This window comes from Battus philenor, unplaced genomic scaffold (genome assembly GCF_028537555.1).
Source record: "Battus philenor isolate CCGP_79_NKW_IND1 unplaced genomic scaffold, ilBatPhil1.0.hap1 SCAF_12, whole genome shotgun sequence".
Taxonomy (NCBI): domain Eukaryota; kingdom Metazoa; phylum Arthropoda; class Insecta; order Lepidoptera; family Papilionidae; genus Battus; species Battus philenor.
This window is the reverse complement of record NW_027181674.1, coordinates 2,229,855-2,245,694: the sequence shown is the minus strand read 5'-3', so window position 1 is coordinate 2,245,694 and position 15,840 is coordinate 2,229,855. Positions and strand designations below refer to the sequence as shown.

General features: G+C 33.4%; 1 protein-coding gene across 1 annotated transcript in view; it reads left to right on the top strand.

The window, feature by feature from the left end:
- The window catches only part of ds (dachsous cadherin-related 1), a 394,913-nt gene that overhangs the window by 375,635 nt on the left and 3,438 nt on the right, over window positions 1–15,840 (top strand). The window contains exons 5-15 of the mRNA XM_068776750.1: window positions 4,476–4,651; window positions 4,981–5,210; window positions 5,417–5,603; window positions 6,397–6,820; window positions 10,558–10,905; window positions 10,997–11,151; window positions 11,241–12,315; window positions 12,404–13,124; window positions 13,214–14,340; window positions 14,790–15,080; window positions 15,548–15,839. Of these exons, the coding sequence (XP_068632851.1) occupies window positions 4,476–4,651; window positions 4,981–5,210; window positions 5,417–5,603; window positions 6,397–6,820; window positions 10,558–10,905; window positions 10,997–11,151; window positions 11,241–12,315; window positions 12,404–13,124; window positions 13,214–14,340; window positions 14,790–15,080; window positions 15,548–15,839 (5,026 nt within the window). The remainder of the gene's footprint in view (window positions 1–4,475; window positions 4,652–4,980; window positions 5,211–5,416; window positions 5,604–6,396; window positions 6,821–10,557; window positions 10,906–10,996; window positions 11,152–11,240; window positions 12,316–12,403; window positions 13,125–13,213; window positions 14,341–14,789; window positions 15,081–15,547; window position 15,840) is intronic.

Sequence of the window (15,840 nt, the reverse complement as noted above, 5' to 3'; positions counted from 1 at the left end):
ATTATTGTACATCATTACTAGTTTTCCCACTATCTTCTACCACCCACTATTTCCACTATTCTCTTCGTGTGGCCTGCGTTGCCTACTCTTAGCAATTTTTGACATATATATACTTATAAAAGATATAATTTGAAAATATGCATTTTTAATAAACTCCAACTTTGAGATTGGCATTCCGTGAAATCCGTTTTTAACTAAACTCTACTCGATGAAAAAAATATTTCTACCAAATATCAAATCCCTAAACCTTATCATTCCATAGATACAGAGATGAGTCGGTATATATGTACAAATCTATCTTATGTACTCTTACATATAATCGATTATATTAATCGATATTTACGTGTCGATTAATTGCAATGGTGGAATTTATTAGTGATCCTAAATAAATCCGTAACATTTATGTGCAACGTTAAAGACTTTGTACCGGCCCCGACGCTATTTGTGGGTAAGCAATGAATCAGTACGTTTGAAATACGAGAACAGTTACACAACGCGCTAGTTACGTTACAGTAGGTGTGTTTCTAATCAAACTTTAATTTAATAATATTATTGAACCTCACTTACTAATTCAGACCACACGCAGTCAATAATTTATTATCTACACAGAACTAGTCGATTATTAAATTTAAAATCCCGGTTTATTATTTTGCGACGTTCAAAAATCAAGATCTGGTTCACGCTTTCTTGTATCCGCGGCTGAAAATTTGAAATTCGAATCCCGAGAAATCCAAGGATACGCCCGGACTGGCAACCGGCCGAATAAATCCAATGGAGGTCAACAAACCTTCATCGCAACGACAGTTTTTGTCGGTGCCCTTCTAGACTTCTTTTTTGAGACCCCCGAACCGCAATTATTTTAAAGCTTTTTACTCTGCGTTATTTGGAAGTTGGAAACGAAATTGTTTACACAATTTATGTATAAAACGCATTGCATTGTTGGCGATGGTTAGTCGACCAGTTATGTAATTACGTCTTTAGCTAAGCATGTACCAAGGGAAAATTTACGAAATAAAATTGGACACTCAACGTCATAAAGATAATAAAGTAAAAGGACGATTTTTCAAAATTAGAACTACTAGATTTTTAAATTAGTTTTTTAATTCTAAATCATAAATATATTATTAATATACTATCGTCTGTATTAAGATTATATTGTGAAGCCTTCAGATTCTTCTAATAGGATTATAAAATGTTTTATTTTTTACAAACTTCTAACATGAACATAATGTCGAACTGAAATTACCGCTACAATAACTAGTAAAAACGTCGATTTTTTTATCATCACAGTTTCTTTGTCTCTATACATATCTATATACATATATATATTTATTCCTTAGAACAGAGGTGGAAGGAATAATAAATAATTATGTACGTGCGATTTTCGACACGACAATCTACGTCCATTTTTTTTACAAAATGGCGGAACTATTTCATTAAATTTGTTATGAGTTATTAATAACACAATTTTGACAAACATTTCGATCATATTGATATAGCTTTATATCAATATCTGTCGTAATACCCTCCATTAATAACAATCCAGTTCAAATTAACCTTTGCTCCTTATTTATCTCCGTATAATTAAACTTCGGTACAGAATGAACTGGCCTCTAGATATAGTTCTTAAAAGATTTCATTTCGATCCTAGATTCTAGATAGCCTGACTTTCCCAGGTCCATTTCGAATGGCATTTAAAGGCCGGAGATAATCGAGGCGGTTGATAATTAATTCATTTAACTGAAATCGAAGATCGTAACAATTCACATGGGAGATCTTTACAAGTCTTAATTGAGGCCCGGTGTTCCCGCGTGAGTCAGATAATCGACAAAGGCATTAATGATTTCAATTTAGAGAGTCGAGTGCGAATAAATTTTCGTAATGACGTCGAACGGGTAAGCCACTGGTTGGACTTAATGAGCTGAGATCGAACCGCCCTGTGATGCTCTCAAATCCGCATCAACTCTATAATGATACAATGAACACCAAGATAAACTCTTCCGTGCATACTGCAAGGAATTTTCTAGATAGCCTTCGTATTATCGTAAGCCTTTGTTATTTTTTATGTAATTACATCCAACTGTATATTATTAACTGATAAAAAAAAATCAAAAATTTAAACCGAAGATATGAAAACCATCATTATTAATGAATACAGCTAACAATTATTTCGACATAATTATAATCTACGTATATAAATGTATTTTATGTAAAAGATTTCCATTTGTACACTGACTCATCACAATATCTTTGTAACTATGAAGTTTAGAGACTTGAAATTTAATTGTAGTATTTTTTATACCAAGTGAAATGCAGCTAAGAAAGAATTTTACAAAATTCCATTCGCAAGGGAAGTTGATAGGGCTTCTATTCCCGAAAATTCCTGTGTAACATAGCGCTTATAGGTATGAATCTCGCTTAAAGTATTTTTTGACATGTTAAATATTATCAATAATAGATTTTATAAATTAACAATTAAAGGCAGTACTGGTCACGCAAAGCAAGTACGGGATAGCTAGTAATATAAATGTGATTATAAAAAAAGTGAAAAGTGAACGAAATAAAATTTCAAACTATCACGTATACTTCAAATAATACTACATATATTTATTTCCGAAATTAAAGATACAGGATAAATTCTTAACAAAATATATATATAAATAATAATTTAAAGAAATGAATAAACAAAAATTAACATACCAAATCAAATAAATCAATCTGTATCAACTGCTATAATGCTATAAGTAATATATCAAATCAAATTTAAACACGTAAAGTAAAAACGTTTAAATATTCTAACCTAAAAGTTGACAAGCCTCCAGGAAAAGCCTTAATATAACTACTGATTTATATGTTTCAACTAGACGATTAAGAGGACACTTGAATCTTGAAAAGAAATCTAGAGCGCTTTTCTGAGTCGTTTTGGTCTATAGCTGTCTACTATTCATAGGCCAACCAAATGCCATGCGTGGCAAGAAGGTTGTCGTTCACAGTGTGGTATTATGGTATGCAGAGGACGCAGCTGTCCATCCTCTGGAAATTTATTTGTGAGCAGTGGCAATCCTTAATGCACAACAATTAATTATATAGGAATGTGTCCCGGAAATCATCGAGGAAGTCTAATCTTCTACCGCGGGTCTGCCACTATTTAACTATTTTTAGTCATTCCCAAAATTCCTCTGTGATGCCACAGTAATTTTAAATAAAATTTAATTATTCTTTTGTAACATTTAACAGTTTATTTATAATTATCATAAGTAGTTTTGTATTTATTTAATGTACATAAACTCTGGTAAAGTTTGGTAATTAAATCTAAATACATCGTTAGAATTTTACGGTGCATTTTTGTTTAAATAAGTAAATTAAAATTATAAGGGAGCATAATTTAGTTATATTATCTATCAAATCAGATGAACAATATTATAAATTAAACTTTAAACACGTAAAAACAAAATCCCATCGTTTTATGTGACTATTTTGGTATATTGGGTTATTATCTTGTAAGTGAAGCATTATTTATTATACAAATGCGATGGTTACATAGAAGAAAGATATAAAGAATAAATAACATTATAAAGCAATATTTGAGATTTCACCGAGAATCAAGCGTGGCGACACACAAAAGAACACCGAAATATTTCAAAGCGAAAACAAACAGCGATCACAGCATTAAAGGCGGGCCCCGTAAAATCTCCGAAAATAAGACAACGTCGGTTATATAAAGAGGAGAGACAAAAGGACATCGGGGCGACGAGGCAAGGGGCGGGGGAATAGGACCTGTTACACAGACAGGGACTGCCGAGAACGTCGGTGAATAAGTCAGTATATCAATCTCCTACCGTCAACCGATCTGCCCAAAACGGACCGGCGAAAAAACTTGCGCCGCAAAAAGCGGACGAACCGAAAAAAAATGGCCGACGACTGACTTGCCCGGATGGTCGCGGGAAGTGCCAATTAAAATTTGATAGAAATAACGCGGTTTCGTTGCCGAATATAACTTTTGAAACTTTTAGACAATTACGACTAGAAATTTACGCATTAAATCTTAACTAATCTGTACATACATGGCTACGACTGATAGATTACCACGGAGAATAATACATGACATAACGAAATATAATGTAAAAATTTTCTATTTAAATAACTTTACTAAGTTACAATAGTAAGCCTTTATACTAAATTATTTCTAATTATATTGTTAGATTGTATTCTAAAATACAAATCCATTCTTGACAATTTTTATCATGACCAAAACGTTCTAGTCAGGTTTTATACCAATAAGAGCTTTCTCAATCTCTCTTTCGGATGGAATTTCAAATAATCCATTCTTAACTCGATCTTTACTTAAAAAATAATCCAAAAAAAGTCTAACTTCTAAACATTATGGTTTCAGAGACATTATAAATAGTCACTATTAAGATCGAAATGTATGAACAAATGACACAATTTTTAAAAAAAAAACTATCTTTCTCTAGGCAAGCAGCTCGTTCGATATAGCATAGTTTCCGGCGACCCTGATCACCACTTCAGCATTGAACCTCACACGGGAGCCATCAGAACAGCTTCACAACTAGACCGGGAGATAACATCATCATATCTGTTGAACGTTCGTGCAGCTAATAGTAACCCTGCCAGCTATGATCAAACTCAGGTCAGTATCTATGAACCTAAGTTTTTTTTACTTTGTTAATTAAAATATATACTTATGTCTATATGGTGCAAACTACAGATATTTATGTCATAGTGTTTATTAATTGGTGTATATATATACATTTATGTAAATTACGTACTTTATACTATGTAATAACAATTTATATTTTGTTTCTTCTGAGTCGACCATCACATTAAGTCTTTATAAAACAAAATCGATAGTATTTTTTGTCTATTAGATATATTAAACACGTGCTTTGATTATTGCGTTTTATTTTTAATTTTAATTATTCTTAATTGAAAATAATGTTAAACTTTTAATTTCTGCAGGTCCAGATAACGTTAGAGGATGTTAACGATAATGCTCCAGAATTCGGTACTTCCTCCGTCAGGGTTTCAGTTGCGGAATCAGCGCCAATCGGTTCCGTAGTATACGCAGCGAGAGCCACAGATGAAGATGATGGGAAAAATGGTGAAATCACTTACAGTCTACTTTCTGCAACTGGTCCACCTAATACATTTGCAGTTAATCCACAACACGGATTAGTTACATTACTCAGGTATGTATCAAATGTTACACGTGTCATAGGAACTTCAGGGACATATCCCTTCCCCCCAAGTTCTAATTAGATCAGCAGACCCTAACAAAGTCTTCTGTCTACTTTATGATCTCCACTTTAGTACTTTAAGACCCAACCGGCAATCAAATCAATTCATATCGTAACCACCAATAGATAAATATTTATTTTAAAAACATCTTTTACAGGACTCTGGACTATGAAAATCTAGTAAGGCACACATTAATCATTGCTGCGAAAGACGGAGGAACTCAATCTCTAAGTGCAAATTTAACTCTAGTAGTCGATGTACAAGATATCAATGATAATGCACCTGTCTTTGAACATGATACGTATAGCGCCAATGTTCTAGAATCTGAAGCTGTAAAAACAAAGGTAAGTAATGTACTATCAAATATCACCAAACATTTTAGGCCTATTCAATGATGAAGAATTTTGGGTAAATTTGGAAAGGAGTATTCTATATTCTATTTTCTATATATATCTTTAAGGCTGACTTAAATAAACTATTTATGTGATGCCTATGATCCTCTTTATTTAGAATATATGCAACAGACCTGCTTCATAACATTAGATAAAATAGCTGAGCTAGATTCTGTAACCTACTGCTGCAGTTAAACTTATTTCAATAACTGTTTGTGTATAAAGAAATGTTTCTGACTTCATTGGTGAACAAATATTAATAAAATAAAGAGCTCCATATTTTACAAATAGTCTGAAAAAAAAATTGTAGTTCAGAGCATGAGGCAATTTATTTTCAAAAGCATAAATCTATGATTTGCTATTTAGCTACTTATGCAGTCTTTGCTGTGTAACAAAACTTCCTAAATATTTTTAGGTACCTATGCAATATATATCTACATAAACAATAATTATATACAAAAACAGTGAATCACTGATTATAATCTATCAGAACTGTACCTTTAAAAATATCCCATTAATATACTCACATGCACAAAATTATACTTAAACAATTTTTGTCATTTTTTATAAGCTCTCAAATTACATTCAAATTATAATAGTATATTAGTACTTGTTATAGATATTACTATATAAAATACATAGAAGGTTGTGTCAATGCATATACGTATACGTATAGAACATAAATGAATCTGTAATTTTTGTAAGACAGAAAAATACTTGACATTAAAACCTTATTTTTTTGCAGATATTGGAAATTCAGGCCATCGATAAAGACACGGGAAATAACGCACGGATTACTTATAAAATAGTATCAGAGAATAATACCAACGAAGAGCATTTTAACGTCCAACTAACAACCGGTTGGGTTTACCTCGCCAAACAACTTGATAGAGAAACGACAGCGAAACATAAGATGATTATCATTGCAACTGACAACGGTATTCCACCATTGTCAGCTAGCGCAAGTCTAATCGTCAACGTAATTGACGCTAATGATAATGATCCAGTTTTCACACAAGCGGCTTATGAATTTCAAGTTGAAGAAAATCTCAAAGCAGGTGCTTATGTAGGAATGATATCAGCTACAGATACAGACTTGGGTGATAATGCCATTGTGAGGTATAACCTCTTCCCTTCGAACACCAGTTTTGTCGTTAATCCAGATTCTGGTGAGTAAGAATATTCTTATTGATATTTTAACATAAGCAACAACATTAAAATTAAAAATCTATATAAAATATCATAGAGCTAGAGTTAGGTGATTCGAAATAGTAAGTAGGAAATTTAGAAAAATACTGTAAATGAGGTAGTGCAAGATCTGAAGTCTTAGGGTAGAGGTGTATGGTGACATTAAGTAAAAACAATATGTGAAAAGTATTTTTGTAAAAAATAGTTACCATAAACACGAAAATACATGTCGGGAATATTTACAGTTGTAAAGGGTAAAATTATATTGTATAATGAAAAACATAGTGAAAATATTTCTAAGACTACAACAAGTTTCTAAGCTCGTTAATTTTAACTTTTTTAAAACAATTTTAGAAATTCCCTCAATACAAAAATTTATAATAATGTTTTCTAGAGTACTTAGTCTTGCTATTCTTGAAAACTTAGGTAAGCCAGTTTAGATTAGGTTGGCCAGATTGAACTTACCCCGAGATACTAGGATTCCATAATCCATAGGAGTCTTCAAATATGTCGCCTCTAGAAAATTAAGCTAAAAGCCACCTAGATGAAACTATACACGTGCTGTTTACTATTAAAAATAATGAAACGATAAATCTTTATTCAACTAGATGTTTTGAACCGAAAGTTAGATATTTTTATCACAGCTTGCATTAAAAGTAAGGTAATTAGGTTATAAAACATATTAGATGAAATCAGGATAAATAAAAGCAAATGCTGTTGCGATTTTCTCTTAAAACAATGCGGTACCGTAACACAAACGTGCCAAGGGTCCTTCCTAATGTTTGATTAGCCGAAGAACTATTCCGCCGAACAGCGCCCAGCCTCTCAGCGCAATGTTTGCCCTGCCGGCACTTTTGAAAGCTAAAACCCAAAGTGTGTCGTGGCTTAAGACTCGTCAACTAAACAAACCGATTGTGTAAACACGTCTGAGTATTAATACCTGAACAATCTAAAGGAAAAGGGAGCAGTGTTAAGAGGGTGTTTGCTCTTATATTCCCATGGGTATCGCTATCTATCATTGCTTTTGGGGTTTAACTCTTAAATACAATGGATTTAATGGATCTTTTATTTTTTTTTCACCAATATTTATAATCAAATTAATAACTTTTTAAATCCATGCTTTTTAAAATAAAAATGGCCAATTATTTTTTTTTAAAAAAAATTTTTACTTAAAACTAGAATTCGTGTCCGACTTGCGTTTTAGGTTTAATAAGTACAGAAACACAAATAAGCTAAAACATAAATACATTTGGTCTATACGTAGGAACTTTTTGATATCACAAAAAATAAATATTTTTATTATTAATCATAGGATTATCACTTATAAAATTTAGATTGAATTTTTATTTCGAAGCCATTCACGATACTGTATGATCAAATTTGTTTTACCTACGTATGGTTGTTCACAAAGTTGGAGAGAGGTGGTTGAGAGCCCATGTTATTGCCACCCTAAGTGACTGATGAATGGTCAATCTTTTAACTCAATTTGGTATATAAACGCCTCGCGAGCTAGTTAGTGAATCTTTTAAAGATTTACTATAGATTGCAGTCGATATGCGTAAATCATTCTTAGTGACAACTGTATACGATTGAATCGAGCAAGTGTCGGACATAAAACTTAAGAGTTTAAAACTCAGGTGTTGAAATTCTATTAGAATTACTAGTCGTACTAACATAATATATATTCTATTCGTTTAGTAGATCTATTTTTTTTGCATTTAACAACAATAATTCATTTAATTCATTGTAATGTATGCTATCTTGTAACAATAAAATAGACCTAAACTGTAGTGACTGAGGATAGGATGGAAGGTCACGAATAGAGATAAATGAAAAATGTAATAGAACAAATGTTAAAGAGAGAAAGAAGATAAAAGAAACTGTAAAATAAAAAAAGAACTGAAAAAATTTTTTATAGGCAAAACAATTTCGTAAAAAATATACTTAATCTGTCAAAATATAAATAAAGTTGTGATCAATTTAAATAAGCCCATTGTATTTGTTTTTGTATTCGTCCGGAATATTCAACAATGATATTTAAAAAAAAAAAACATTAGTTAAAACATAATTCCATGTAAAAAATTGTTAAATGTTTTTGTGTTACTTCGAATATCAAAGATATGCATATTGATTGTCAGACGGAACGAAGTTCCACAGATTATATATTTATCTACGAGTACATAAAATTCAATAAAAAATATATATAATACGATCGATATAAAGACTGTACTTTAACATTACAAAAGTAAATCAAATTAGATTATATAAAATACGTAATGATAAACTAAATAATTAATGTTAAGTAAATAGGATACTTAATTTATCATGTGTTATTATTGGCATAAATTTCGAAAAAGAATACGAAGCTGGATGTATAGCCGCAACAGGAGGCAATGGATTTATATGCGTCAATTTCGAGTTATGAACGTCGTCGCACGCGCATGCGCCTTGACCCGCCATTAACTATTATTAAAATATTGCCGTGTAGAGACCTCGCTATTCTCTTCCATGTTTTATTACGAACCACGGCTGGCCAAGATACTGTCGTCGACTATTTAATGCTCATACGTTACAAGTGTACCTCAGCGACTATTCCCATACAACTTTACATTGACGCATATCTTTTTTATTTTAAAAACCTACCAAAATGAATTATGCTCGTAAAATATATCCAATGCATTGATTGTAAATTACACTAATTACATATAAGAATTGTCAATGAAATGCAATGGTATAAGTTATTGAAGATAAAATAAAAGTCAATGCGAATAACGTACCAGTGATTTATTTTGCTTCTCGTTCGGCTACCCTTGTTTCGGCATAAATATCTCTTTCCAGATGTGTAAGGCATTTTCTTACTTCGCATTCGCTGGGATATACGTTATGCTGGTGCGTCGAAAAATATCGACGGATATTTTTTTTTTTTTTGGCGGCCGTTTCAAATCGCTCATTACGGAGCCCTCTGCCACATCTTATTATCTCTCGACAGCTTTATCTCGATCTACGGAAATATCGGCTATATCAACGTCGGTTAAGGATCGATTTACGTTGAAGCGATTCGATCAAATCACGCCGTTGTCCTTTCCTGTTCTGTCATCACGAGTTTTATGTTCCCGATACGGAGTCCTCCGTTCGATAATCATAGACGTTCTGCCGAGGGCGATCCTCTTTTTGAATATATAATTTTAGTCTCGAAACTTTCTGTAATAGTTTTAAAATTGTCAGGGCCATTGCGCATTTTAACGACTGCAGTCAAATAATTATATTTACAATAGATGATAACATTTACGGTCAAAAATCTTTTCGCGTTAAACTATAATAGAGAAAAACGCTTTTCGAAATTTTTGTTTAAAAATATAATGCTTATACAGTGTTAAATTATAGAATAATAACAAATTATTTCACAGAGTTCTGTAGTTAAACTAAAAAAATATATCACAAATATTTGTTATTTTTTGTACTAAGAAAATTCAAATTAAAACTTGCAAATCATTGCAATGCAACAATTATTTACTTTTTTTTTCAAACGATGCAAATTCAATTTACTTTACAAAGTTTAATTGCGTAATTTTTCGTAAATATATTTGAAATATTTATCGTTTTTAATCGTTCTTGTTAAAATTTCATTCACTGAAAACATTTTATGACGACGTGAGATTAGACTTATCTCTTTTATGTACTTCTGTTACAGTCTCATATGTATATTTTATTGTTTCAGGTATAATAACTACTAGAGAGGTGTTAGACAGAGAATTCAAATCATCTTATTCTGTTTTCGCCGAGGCTAGAGACTTGGGAAATCTGCCCAGGTCAAATAGAGTTCCTATAGTTATAAAAGTTACCGATGTAAATGATAATTCACCAGAAATCATAGATCCTAGAGAAGATGTTATAAGTGTAAGAGAAGAACAACAGCCAGGAGCAGAAGTAGCCAGAGTGAAAGCAATAGATAAAGATAATGGGATTAATGCGTCCGTTACATATTCCATCTTGAATGAAAGAGATATGGACGGATATGGTGTTTTTGTTATAGATGCTAATTCTGGAGTCATTAAAACAAGTACAGGTAATATTAATTATACAGATAACAGATAAAACAGATTAGTTAGAAATAAATTAAAAAAATAACGAAAATAACATCGACCATTTATTTACAGTTCTAGATCATGAAGAAAGATCAATATACAGATTGACAGTGGCAGCAACGGACGGCGGCCAACCACCAAGACAAACAGTTAGACAATTGAAGGTAGAGGTTCTTGATTTGAATGACAATAGACCTACTTTTACAAGCTCAAGTTTATCCTTTAAGGTAAGTTTTATTTATAACTACAAAATAAATTTAATTGATACATACACGCAATACCATAAACACTATTAACAATTAATATAATTTAACAGGTCAAAGAAAATGCTAAAATCGGTCACATCGTTGGAACAGTTGCATGTTGTGATAGCGATATACAAGACAATTCGATAAACAATGAGGAAGAGAGACAGATATCTTACCTTTTAATGCCATTAACATCAGACCATGCACCGGGCACTTTTGAAATAGATCGTCGGACTGGATCTCTAGTTGTAGCAAGACAGTTGGACAGAGAAATTCAAGACGAATATAGACTTGAAGTAAGAGCTTTAGATACATCGGCAACAAATAACCCACAAAGCAGTGCGGTCACTGTTAAAATAGAGATAATCGATGTCAATGATAATGTACCACAGTGGTCTCAAGATCCTATTAGCATAGAAGTATCTGAGATTACTCCTGTCGGTATGATTGTATATAACTTTACCGCAAGAGATGCAGACGCTGGTCCCAATGGAGAATTAAATTTTCGTATCGTTTCTTCTTTACCAATTGCCAAAAATGTGTTTAGTTTAGATCCTTTAACTGGAACTTTAACGCTTACCTCACCATTAGACTTTGAGGAAATAAGAGATTATTGGTTAGTGGTTGAAGCAACTGATTTGGCACCAAACATATCTGAAAGATTAGCTACGCTAGCTACTGTTCATGTTTCAGTAACGGACGCTAATGATAATATTCCTACTTTTGTATCTAAAAATAAAGTCTCCGTAACTCTGAATACATTGTCTGGAACGTTATATCAAGCATTAGCTGTAGATGCCGACTCTGGAGATAATGGCAAAATTTCATATTACATATCTAGTGGAAACGATCACGCATATTTTTCGATAGATTATGATGCTGGAAAGTTAACATTATCAAAGAAATTTGCATTGGATACAACTAAAGTACGCCCTGGACAATATAAATTAAATCTTACTGCATCTGATCATGGTAGTCCCTTTCCCAGACAAAGTCACATGACATTACTTTTGAACTTACAAGCTTCTACAAACATACCACCAAGGTTTACAGATTCCTTGTACAGAGCAAATATAAGTGAAGATATTCGACCTGGTAGCTTTGTAACTAGACTAAGTGCTAAATCGTCTCGAGGCAATATTGGTAAGTTATTCAAATTATTACTTATATATTATTTAATGTCATGATTTGTAAGATGTTGTGGTTTATATTAATCGTATATTATTTGCAGGGAATCTTACTTATATGATCCCACCCGGATTAGCTGAGGATAAATTTTTAATAGACGAACGTCTCGGTACGGTTACAGTGAAAACCAAAATAGATAGAGAAGAAGCAGATCAATACATTTTCCCTGTCTACGTAACAGATGCCAGTACATTTCAATCAACGACAAATTTTGACGTAACCACGGTGTCTATAAGCATTTTAGATGTAAACGATAATCCTCCGACATTCAAAAGTGGATCTTGCTATCCTTTAGCCGTACCTGAGAATAATGAACCAGAAGTCATTCACACAGTTGCTGCTACAGACAAAGATATTGGTGCAAATGGAGTTATCACTTATAGTATAATTTCGGGTAATAATGGAAATAAATTCTCAATTGATTCAACTTCCGGAAAATTGACAGCAAAAACATTAGACCGTGAAACACAATCAAAGTATGATTTAACGATTGCTGCTTATGACCATGGTTCTCCAGTTGCGTTACAGGGTTCGTGCAACATTACTATTCTCGTTGAAGATCAGAATGATAACGATCCCGTTTTTGATACTGGTCATTATTCAGCCGCTATACCTGAAGATGCACCTATTGATACATCTATTATTAAAGTGAGGGCAACAGATGCCGATTTGGGTTTTAACAAGCGTATAGTTTATTCGTTAGCTAACGAAAGTCAAGGATTATTTAGAATTGATAATAAAACAGGAGTCATTTTTACCACGGGGTAAGTAAAATTTAATTGAAAAAAAAAACCAACATTTAAAATTACAACTTAAAGCAATTTAATAATTATTAATATTTAATTTTTCACAGATATTTTGATAGAGAAAAGATAAGCGTATACCATTTTGAAGCTGTTGCCACGGACCAAGGGAGATACATAGCTCGCTCTCAAAGAGTTTCTGTTGAGATTACTATAAGTGACGTGAACGACAATAAGCCAGTTTTTACTAAATATCCATTTAGAGAACAAATGGCCACATTAACACCGCCCGGTCAAAGTTTACTCCGTGTTTCTGCCACTGATAACGATATAGGTACAAACGCAGAAATTCTTTTCGAACTCTTGGATACAGCAAATCATCGATTTAGAATTAATCCAACAACAGGAGTGTTAACAGCAACACAAAGCTTAGCAAGTGAAAATGGAAAATTCATTCACTTGCGTGTAATAGCCAAGGACAAAGGAAATCCTCCACAGAGCTCGATAGGACTTATAGAAATTCGAGTCGGCGATTTTAATGATCAGTCACCCACTTTAAACTTTCAAAATACTACATATAACGTAACAATAGAAGAAAACCCGGCATATGGCAAAGAAGTGTTACAAGTGACAGCATTAAGAAGCGATGGAAGGCGTCAAAGGATAATCTATGAATTCGGAAATGGAAACGATCAATACGCTTTTGAAATAGACTCCAATACAGGTGTTATAAGAGTGAACAATTCAGCAAATTTGGATTACGAAACCTATCCAGGTCCAACTCGTCAGCTTGTGGTGGTTGCACGAACAGAAGGATCAACAAATTTATACGCATATTGTGACGTTATTATCAATTTAGTAGATCAAAATGATCATCCTCCCAGATTTACGCAACAACAATACATTGCAAATGTACTTGAAGGAAATACGAAAGGCGAATTTGTCGTACAACTTGCTGCAAAAGACGATGATCGGGGAGCAAACGCGAGAATTTTGTATCACATTGTGGATGGAAACCACGATAATGCATTTATAATCGAACCTGCGTTCTCGGGGTCGGTTAAAACGAACATTGTTCTCGACCGAGAAATCCGAGACATGTATAAATTAACCGTTATTGCAACAGACGAAGGTGATCCGCAAATGACCGGCACTGCGACGCTTAAAATTAATGTGGTCGATGTAAACGACAACCAGCCGACGTTCCCGCCACCTAACGTCATCTCAGTATCAGAAGGTACGTTTGTTTTACGCATTTTTGCTACCATTTACGTATTCCCTTTTAAATTGGTGTAGGGCGGCCGATAGCTTTGCGAAATAAATTGGTAGAACAAAAAGCATCTTACAAAGAGGGAGGCATTTTACATAATTTGTATTCCCGACTCTGCGACTGGCTTACATTGCGACTTCGCGATTCCAGCGCCGAGATTAAATAAAAGGGTCTCCTTTAGAATCAATATTTATTGGACGGTATTACATTTTTTTCGAGTGTATGGTTTAGCGGTGCCTCCCCAGCGAACGGTTTGCGGTCGCTTTCTTTTTGTTTCTTTGTTTTTATATCATTGTACTGCGACGGTGGTTTTGTTTTAGAGCATTTTATTTTGCGAATCTTTAAAGTGGCAGTCAAACGAGAGAGTTTCTTGAGCCGAATTTATTCATGCTGATTTTTTTTCTTTATTTTTACAGGAGCGGAAGTCGGATCGATATTGACATCTGTTACTGCAAATGACGTTGACACATATCCTGCCCTTAAGTACTCCATTGTTCAAGGGGACAATACGTTTTCAATAGACAGATATAGTGGAAAGATTGTACTCAATAAGCCTTTAGACTTCGAGGCAAAAAAACAATATGAAGTAAACATCACGGCTTCCGATACTGAGCACTTGGCGAGGACGACGTTAACAATCAAGGTCACGGACGTTAATGACAACAGTCCCGTTTTTGATGAAATTTCATACAACAAAGTACTACCAGGTTAGTTGATAACTATTACTTGAATTAATGTTTTATTACTTTATCTTTGCTTAGAAATGAATTTGTTTAGATAATTTGTTATTTCACTTCAAACATTTTTTTCATTAAAAACTAACCATGTTTCATTACGAAAACTAAATTAAGTGTCCTGTAGCATAATAATATATTTACAATAGTGATCTTAGATTCAATAATTATTGTGTTGGGTGGTTAGTGATACGCCATGACCTCAAAATTACTTACAGTACCCGGCGATAAATATTGCACATCGACGTTTAGAAAGAGACAATCGGCTAATTTCGGCTTCGTAGAGCGTTATCTCTCTCGCACGAAATACGACTGACAAAACGTCACATCGGTAGTGGATTACGGTCGATGTGCAATATTTATTACCGGGTACTGTACATATACATCAATATTTTTAAGTAATAATGTCACGACTAATAATTAATAAATGTAATTTTCAGAAGGCTCTGGCACTCTTGAGATCGGCAAAGTTAGCGCAACGGATAAAGACAGCGACGAAAATGGCCAAGTTTCTTACTCATTTCTACAACCCAATGAAGGCTACTACATAGACGCAGTTACGGGGGTAATGTTTGTCAACTACAGCGCTCTGCCAAGCAACCAACGAGATATCCAGCTTGCAGTATTAGCAACAGATCGAGGGAAACCCAACAGAAGTACGGTTGCATCTGTGAGAATAAGTACAGGCGCTTCATCTGAAATTAAACCCTTCATTGGACAGGACACATACAGG